General features: G+C 34.1%; 2 protein-coding genes across 5 annotated transcripts in view; one reads left to right on the top strand and one right to left on the bottom strand.

Annotated features, from left to right (window-relative positions):
* Positions 1–356: 356 nt before the first annotated feature.
* Positions 357–9,536, top strand: part of LOC122532751 — a 30,191-nt gene continuing 21,011 nt past the window's right edge. Inside the window, exons 1-2 of one of the 4 annotated variants that reach the window (XM_043661796.1) lie at positions 357–803; positions 4,787–4,953. In XM_043661796.1, the coding sequence (XP_043517731.1) occupies positions 4,794–4,953 (160 nt within the window). In that variant the 5' untranslated portion in view covers positions 357–803; positions 4,787–4,793. Of the gene's footprint in view, positions 804–3,626; positions 4,401–4,427; positions 4,498–4,786; positions 4,954–9,536 lie in introns of those variants that run through there. The other 3 variants (XM_043661795.1, XM_043661797.1, XM_043661794.1) reach the window with 3 other exon arrangements.
* The window catches only part of LOC122532752, a 24,238-nt gene continuing 22,996 nt past the window's right edge, over positions 8,295–9,536 (bottom strand). The window contains exon 5 of the mRNA XM_043661798.1: positions 8,295–8,319. Coding sequence (XP_043517733.1) covers positions 8,310–8,319 — 10 coding nt within the window. The 3' untranslated portion in view covers positions 8,295–8,309. The remainder of the gene's footprint in view (positions 8,320–9,536) is intronic.

Here is a 9,536-nt window from a genome sequence, read left to right as displayed (position 1 = left end):
AAGTATTACATCAAAATGGGTCTAAAATACATAGTTGCTGAGATTAACGGTCTTCTCCAATACAATATGAAAAAATATTTCTGCTATCTCAGTAACTATGTATTTTAGACCCTATTTTGGGGTAATACTTTTTTACGTAGAATTCAATTCAGTTCCATTTGAAAAATTGAAGGTGACATTCATACCTTGATAAAAGAAAAAAAGCAAAATAACATGAAACTGATTAAAATACTCTATGCCCACCTGGAAGCCATGCAAATATTTCACGAGTTATCACGAGACTCACCCTGTATATTCCACGCGATTCTGTCTCGAACATGTCATAAAAGTCAACACCAAAGATATCAACATCCTGCCTTACGTGCTCCTAAAAAATTTTCAGCCACACCCTATACGACGAAACCCAAAATCCAGAACTCAAACATAATCCCCCCCCCCCCTCCCCCGTCCCCCCGTGATTTCTCTTTCATTTCCTTCGAGAACCAAGGAGAACCAGCACATTCTCCACGCCCGAAAAATTCCACTCTCTTTTCCTCTGAACTCTCTACGAGCCTGCAAAGTCTTCGGCGGCACTGGCTTGCGAGCAGGTGACGCGAGAGAACAGGAAGAAAAGCAGAAGGAGGGTGGTTCGCTGGTGCAAGTGCGCGTGTCCAGGGGCGGCGTCGCCACCCGCGTTGGGAAACGGCGGCGGCGGCAGCGGCGTCGGGACGCGGTGCTAGTCGCAACACGGATGCGACCCAGTGCTCGTGTTTACGGCGTGGAGGATCGCTGCCGGGAGGAAGATGAGCCTGGAGCTGGGGGAAGTAAGTACCAATGGGGTGGTTAGAAGGGGGAGGTGGAGGATGCGTGGCCGCCACGCGTATAACGTCCCCGATTCAACGTCCCGTGGGCGTTGGACGACGATCGATCCGCCATCCGCCGCCGACACTGGGATGCTACCCGTGGTGGAAAAACACCAAACGATCGCGTGTCGGCAGCATCTCGCCGATGAGATATCCCTGGGAGTCGCGCCCTGTCTCTGTCCCGGGTCCGAAACCAGCTGGAATTTCGATCGAACGTTTGATCGAAAGTTCAGGACGGTGGCGGAGAGGCGGAGAGAATCGACGAGGGTGACGTTTTGTAAGCGTGGAGGACGAGGAGCTCACGCGAGAGATTGGCGAATATGGATGATGTACGAGTGAGTTTGCGAACGACTCCGAGAGAATGGTCGCGTAAATGATGGTGGCAAGGGTTTGGAAACTCTGCAAGCAGTGACGCGGTGGGTGAATTTAAGGGAGGTCGTTTTTTTTAAGTCTGATCTGACGTATCTCTGATTGAGAGATTTTTACCAATTGCGCGGACCATAACGAGTGACCGAATCGTACACGATGATTCGTCGCTTACTTTTTGAACTGGTCGCTGGATAGAAATTATAAATTTATTATTTGCTTCGCCTGGGTTTATACTTCAATATATAATACTACTCAAACCTGAGAAAGTATTGCAATTTTGGGACAAAAAATTCTCGACGCAAGAGGCGAAGTTGAACAATAATTGCGTAATGGTGAGGTTTGGCAACTTTTGGGCAAAAATGGTGATCGAGAAGGGTGAATGTGTGCAAAAGGTGAGGAATTATCTTATGATAGATAGCTGATTCTGTATTTAGATTTGGATATTTGTCGAGGACAATGATTCTGAATATGTTTGATGGATAGCTGATTCTGTATTTAGATTTGAATACTTCGTCGACGACAATTATTCTGAATACGTTTGCAAGTGTGTGAATATATTATTACACACTTGCAAACGCTTTGTAAGAGAATACGAACGTCTGACGATGATGAAGTTTAAGAAATGTAGATCAAAAAGAGAAGAAGAGAATAGATTCGTCGGATGGGTGCTTTTCGTAATTCGAAGCTTTGGGTGTTATTTCGTCGACATTACAGAGATATCTGTTCACGTATTCGATGTGCTTCACCTACGTGAACTTTCTTCTATTTCTGTTTAACATTTCTTTCCATTTTCCCCTCTCATTTTTTTTTTTTTTTCTTTCTGATACCTCTGTTTCCACTGTTTTGGCCACACGGTCGTCACGGTTGCGACCCGATACTACGACTAAACACGAGGTCTATTAAAGTCAGCCACCCCCTCGAGCAAACTTCAATCTCCATTGACCAAACAAAATTTTTCATTCTTTCACCAACGTGTAGTAACTTTCTAGGAAATGAGGGATATGTGGGTCACGAAGCAGAGACAGATCGAAAGGGAAGTAAAGCAGCCTCGGAAGAGGTCTTACTAGGGCCACTTTCAACCCCTTCAACGCTCAAGCCCGTGTCTCTCGCGCGGCCAACCTTGCACAATGATTCTGTACACTCTCGCCAGAGATTTAAAGCAAACAACATTCAAAGAGCGAAGATCTATAGTTTTGTTCTAGCGGAGATCCAAATTTTACGTACAATTGGCCGTTTTTTAATTAATTTCAACGGTGCGTTAATAATCGGCGAAAGAGGCAAGTTTACTTAGAATTTGGAACAAAGGAAGTAAGAGGGAGAGAGCTTTGGTGAAAGATTGTAACGAAAATGAGAGAACGGTAGCTTACAAGATTAGTAAGTAATCTCATGTTGCTAGAAGAATTTTCCGAGATATGTATCAATAGATTTATATAGTAATTTATACTGTATAGTAAAAAAGTATATAGTAAAAAATATAAAGTAAAAAAGTATAGTAAAAGTATATAGTAGTTATATAGCAATTATATAAAAGTATATAAAAGTATACGAAGGTGTATGAAAGTTATATAGCAATTATATAAAAGTATATAAAAGTATATAAAGGTGTATAAAAGTTATATAGTAATTTATAGTACAAAAGTATGTAGTAATTATATAGTAATTAAAAGTATATAAAGGTATATATTATATAAAAGTATATAAAGGTATATAGAAGTTATATAGTAATTTATGGTAGAAAAGTATATAGTAGTTATATAAAAAGTATATAAAGGTATATAGAAGTTATATAGTAATTTATAGTAGAAAAGTATATAGTAGTTATATAAAAAGTATATAAAGGTATATAAAAGTTATATAGTAATTTATAGTACAAAAATATGTAGTAGTTATATAATAATTATATAAAAAGGTATATAAAAGTTATATAGTAATTTATAGTACAAAAATATGTAGTAGTTATATAATAATTATATAAAAAGGTATATAAAAGTTATATAGTAATTTATAGTACAAAAATATGTAGTAGTTATATAATAATTATATAAAAAGGTATATAAAAGTTATATAGTAATTATATAGCACAAAAGATTGACGATTAATTCATTGAAGCAAGATTCAAGACCCCACGACGACAGTGAATTCAATGTTTCACCACTGTCAGTCTTCCATCATCTCTTAATATAAATTGTAAGCTTCTCCCGTATTTTAACCTTGTACAACTTTCAACAAACAAATTTCCGACCAACTTCTTTCGCTCGTGCAAGTTGTACTCGTGTTCGCGGGTAGCTCCAGTGAAAACGAGAATAACGGGAAAAAAATATTGATAGGAGGGAAGAATCGTTGAACGGTCGGGGCCGAAAGGAAAAAGGGGAAACATGCGAAATGTTAAGGGGGTAAAACACATCGCGGTGGCCTCGCCGCGCTACTGTGGTGTTTTTCGTCGTCGCTTCTTACACCGTCGCACTACGCACGCCCCGGCCCCTAATCACTCACCCTCCGGTCTCTCGTTTTCCAGCCACTTGCAGCTGCGCAAAATCCTACGAGGAGCCGCGGAGCACACCCTGCTCTAGCTGCAGTTGGCAATGCGATCGCGAGCCATCGTAAACGCTTCTCCGATTTCTCCTCCTCCGTCGACGACGAGTTCCAGCCATCAATAAACACGCTTGATGTTTCCTCCTCGTCTCGCCGAGTAAATCACACGGCGAGCGACTCGATCCGAACTGGCCGCCGTGCTTTGAACAGATCGTTCGAAGCGATCGTTCGCTCGAATTTCTTTTGAAAAGAAAAAAGAAAAAAAAAAAAGAGACAAAGAAGACCGGGCGAGGAGGTCGAAGGTTGAATCGAGAGAACAGTGCACAGGCATCGCTCGTTATTCGCGACAATGAACGTCCGTCCCGTGGTAGCAGCGAGCAAGGAGTGGCCGCGACATTCGCCGAGTGGAAATTCGCTCGATCTTTGATTCTCGATGACGGACCGGCCCCGTTCTTTCGTTCTTTCGCGGTGATACGACACGTTCGCGTTGTCGCGGTCGTTGACAGTAGGCGAAGTGGATGGATTTCCTGGATAGGCCAGGCGAAGTGGAAATGAAGTGAAGATCGGGCAAGAAAATGGCACGCGCGACGGACACATCAGCTTACTTTGGGGATTCGTTTTCTAATTTGGTTCATCGTACCTTCGGATAGAAATCGTGTGGGTTACGATAGAATGAATCTCGGATGTAGAAGAGTTAAATGTTCCGATGCATTGGAAGGAGAATGGAAATAAGCTTCCCTTCTTTCATAAATATGTATAAAAATGTTGTACATTTTTGTTGTATGCACATTTGAACGTTAAATTCTATTAAATCAAAGGAATGTTTCACAGATCACGCCGTTCAAGCTTTTAATTTTAATCGTCTTCGGACGATTTTTCTTTATTTTCTCATTTTTTCTTCATCTTTTTCATTTTTGAGTTGTTTCTTTGCTTACAGAATTTTTTTGTTAACACGGAGATCTAAGTATAGTTTCCTTTTACACGTACTTCGTAAATCTCGATGGCATTAATTGTGTGCATTTTTTGTTTTTGTCATTTTCTAGGCGAAGTATGATACACGTGTCGTCGGAGAACACTCAACGATACGATCGTGTAAAGCGCAAGGGCGCAGCGTTTCTGTCGAACTTCTTTAAGTCGAAGAAGCTGACGTTAGGTATGAAGATCAACGAAGACGAAGAGATGGAACGTGCTCCGAAAGTCGAAACACCTGGTAAGTTGAAAAAAAAAAAAAAAAAGAAAACATAGAGTCTTTCGTAGAGAATGGGAATTCAGACAAGAGATTTTGAAATTCAGTCGTTTGTAGAATTTGAGACGAAGATGAAATTCTTATATGTTATATCCTGTATTTTATATGAAATATTATATATATAATATTTTATATATTATATATATAAATAAAATATTTATATATTATATTTTATAATATTTTATTTCATACTTGTCTAATATTTATATATATAATATTTTATATTTTTTAATATTTTATTTCATACTTGTCTAATACTTGTTCAACAACTTTTCGAAGTAATTTAAAATGCCCTTTCAGTTTTATAATTTTCTGATTAATACCTCCAAACGCATGTCTTAAAATAGTTCAAAATTTCAGTTCCTTCAAAATTGTCCTAACTAAATTAATTATAATAGTAACATTTATATTTATATATTTAACATATATAACATTTATATTTATATATTTAACATATATAACATTTATATTTATATATTTAACATATATAACATTTATATATTTAACATATATAACATTTATATTTTTATATAAATATTCTTACATTTTTATATTACAAGCAGTAATATTAATATTAATTAATCAATAAATTGAAAAAAAAGAGACTGCAGGACGTATGCAGATACGTGTCCAAAAGGACGACTAAAAATATTTTCAACTCCAAAAAGCGTAAAACTTTCGGTAAAAACCGGAGAATCAAAAGGCCAAGCCCAAAATGTACCAATATAAATTTTGCTCAATTGCTTCCTCTTGAATTCACTCGAAAAGCACTTTTTCACATGGAGACACGCGCGTAATGAAAAACTTTTGCACACACTATGCACTTTGCTCGTACGCACATACACGTCGAACTTAACGTTGACTTAAAATACAAACGAGACGAAAAAATATTTTTTTCTCTATCTTTTTCTTTCTTTGAGCAATCAGAAGGTAGACTCTACTAACGAATAAATCGGTGTATGTTTATATTTAACGATGTTAAAAGTGGAAAGTAAAAAAAGTGTTATTATATAATAATACAATAATAATACGTGCAAGATTGTAGACATACTTGATTGAAATGTCAAAGCGGTGCTCTGTGCAAGAATGCAATTCTCTTTATCCTTTTCTTTTCTTCTTATTTTTTCAATAACTATAGTCACGAAGAGGTTCGCGATGAAATTTTTTAAAAAAGAAGAAATCCATCGCTGAAAGATTTAATGTGTTGCACTGTTAGGTACAAATTAATATTAATATACGAGCTAAATTTTCTTCTTGAATATACCTATGTACGAATGTAGCTTTCGAATAATAATAATAATAGGTAATTGCTCGTTTGAGTGCAGTGGATAGGTCCATTTTTCGGCGCGTATTTAAATCGAATGATATGTTACTATCAATCGAACAATCACGTTTTATTTCTCATATCTTCGTTGTGCAATGACTGGACTGTCGATTTTTATGGATGCAAGATTTGAGGGTGCAAAAATGCAGAGAGAGTAAAAATATATATACATACAGGGTGTCTCCGAGATCGTGATACCAAAAAAAAAAGGGTGATTTTATATGAAAAAATGAACAATAAAATTTCGAGGATATCGAGTTTGAAGGTCTATTAAATATACGTGAACTTCGCTAATTTCAGATTTGAAAGGAAAAAATTAATTAATAAGATTAATTCTGAAACAAGTCGAAAATGTGGAGTAAAATTTTTTTGTAGGATGCTTCCATTTTTGAAAAAATGGTATCTGAGAAATTATTACCGAGATTTCACAATGAAACACATTCAAAGTCTAGTTTGTTTGCATGTTTGACTTGTTTTTGCATGTAGAGAAATCTTCGGTTCATTATGCAATTCAGAATCAGCTAGATTCAAGTATAGATAACTTGACTCAAAGTTGATTTTCTTGAAAACGAAGCTTTTTCCAGTGGAAAAATTTTATTCTTTTTTCTTTAGACTTAATTTTTTTCAATGTAAAATCACTCCGAATTTCCAGAGTGTGCCACGATTTGGAAACGAACTTTATATGAAATAGCAAATTAATTATTTTATCCCTTCATTAAAAATGAAGATCGTTCATTAGATGCTATGAACGAGATATCTCGTCGATATAACAGCGAAAGAGTTAAAATTGCCTATCCCTTTTAAAATTTTATTTCTAATGAACGATGTAGTCTACGAATTGATTTTTATTCAAATCACATACAAGATATACCAAATTCTTACGGTCAAACAACATTATTATTTCATTCATAGTTTCACACATCACTCGTCATAAACGGTACATTTCGTCTATAAGAGCGAAGAGATGAAATAATTAATAATTCGATATATTTTATATACAGAATGTTATCAAAATCATGATATAATCGAGAAATTTGAGGTGATTCTATATTTAAAAAAAAGTCTAAAAGAAAGAATAATATTTCTCATTTCAAGCTTCGTTTTCGAGAAAATCAAGTTTGACATTTATTAGACATTTACGACAGATATTTATTTATACTTGAATTAGCTGATTTTCAGCTGCATGAAATGAAATGAATAATTAACATTTCCTGCTTGCAAAATTAAATCAGAAATTAGTAGGAAAAAAAAAAAATATCTTGTCAGAGTATAAGAAATTGTACAAAATTCCGCTGTCTAACAACGATGTATGCAAATTTTAGGCTTTTATTAAACGAGTTCATGCAGACTTCGGGGAATTGAATTGTATGAATAGAGAAAAAAAAAAAAAAAAACGTAACGATGTTAAAAATAGATTGTGTAACATGGACATGGTTTGCAGCTTTCAATTGATAACAAATAACAAGCGCACGATAACAGGAATCGATACGCGTGTTCCAATTAACGATTGCCTAATAAATTCTACGTAGATTTTCTCTCATTTTATATTGAGTCATTAAAATGATTAAAAGAATACTGTTCCCTTCAAACAACGATAAAGTGGCAACGAAAATTAATTTTATTACACGTAGAAAAATTGTATCAATAAATTCTATGTCGATTTTCTTCCATTTTATATTGATTCATTAAAATCAACGAAGGATACTCACTGTTGCGAGTACACGTTGTGAGTGGCGATGAAATTAATTTTACTACAAAGTAGAAATTTGCGAAATTAATAATTAGGCACAGTGGTAACAAAAAACAAGAGAAAACAAGACGATAGAATGCAATGTTCGTGGATATTACATCACCTGCGCTATCGATTATCCTGAAAGCGGTGCCTCAGGTGAAAAAAGGCATTTCATTTTTGCAGCTTACCTTGTTAGGAACCACACCTCTCAATATCCCACCAGTTTCAGTGATCTCCTCACCAGATTTTCGATCTTGCAATTTATCAAGATCGCCTGTGAAACGCATTTAATCTTTCAATTAAGATAATTAAACAGATTGCGGATCTTTATGAATTTAGTAGGAAATTCAAAAAGCTGCAGAAATGCGCGATACGCAAAAATATAAAATATATAAAATATATAATTTTTATATAAATATAAAATGTATAAAATATATAATTTTTATATAAATATAATATGTATAAAATATATAATTTTTATATAAATATATAAAATATAATAATATTATATATAATATATAAAATTATAATATATATAATATTTTATATATTATATATATAATATATAAAATATATAAAATATCCGATGTAAAGTATTTATTGTAATATTTAATGTGAGGTAAATTTCCATTTAAATTCCACGTCTATAGTTGCGTTTATAAAAATATAAAAATGCATAAAACTTTGCAGCCCAATAATTAATAGTTCGATCGATAGGACATTTTAAGAAATGTTTCATGCATCCTATATTATTATCTTGTGTTAATTGCACTGTGAAACGTATATTTTGAACGATGAGTACACTTAGAACAATAATTGTTATGTTAACTTTTATAAAGACTATCATGAAATGTTGTCACGAATTTTCAAGAATCCAAGTCAGTATGCTTTTTCTATTTTAAGAATCAATCAAATTATACAAACGTAATTAAACGTTGTTCTATTAATGATAGGTAAGAAGTAACGTAGTTATTATAATTTCATTTATGATAATTGGATTGCAAATTTTTAAGAAAAGTTATATTTTTAAATATATAATTTGAAAACTAGGAAATCAATAGAAAATTATTTTGCATACCATTTTTAGGTGTTACAGAAATTGGTAAACTTTGAATAATATATTCATAAATATATATTATGAAATATATTAAAAATTAGAATATGTTCCATATGTATATTGTATTATACAGGGTGGTTCACGCAACTTGCACATCTGAAATAACTTTTAAATTATGCATCGAATAAAAAAATGTTTAATACAAAAATTGTATGGTTTTAAGGGAGGCAAAATATGGCGTATCATTTTTTGTGTGTGTTGAGGGGTTCCGAAATTTCCAAGTTCGTTTCTATTTTTTTTTAATTGAACCATATATATTTTTTATCATGAATCGAAAGAATATGAAATTTTAAAGTAAAAAAGTATTAAGTCACATTGGTTCATCACTTTTTTACTTGGAATTTGATATTCTTTCGAATTATGATGAAAAAGAT

The sequence above is a fragment of the Frieseomelitta varia genome, unplaced genomic scaffold (genome assembly GCF_011392965.1).
Source record: "Frieseomelitta varia isolate USP_RPSP 00005682 unplaced genomic scaffold, Fvar_1.2 scaffold_470, whole genome shotgun sequence".
NCBI classification, from domain to species: domain Eukaryota; kingdom Metazoa; phylum Arthropoda; class Insecta; order Hymenoptera; family Apidae; genus Frieseomelitta; species Frieseomelitta varia.
This window is presented reverse-complemented; position numbering and strand designations above follow the sequence as displayed.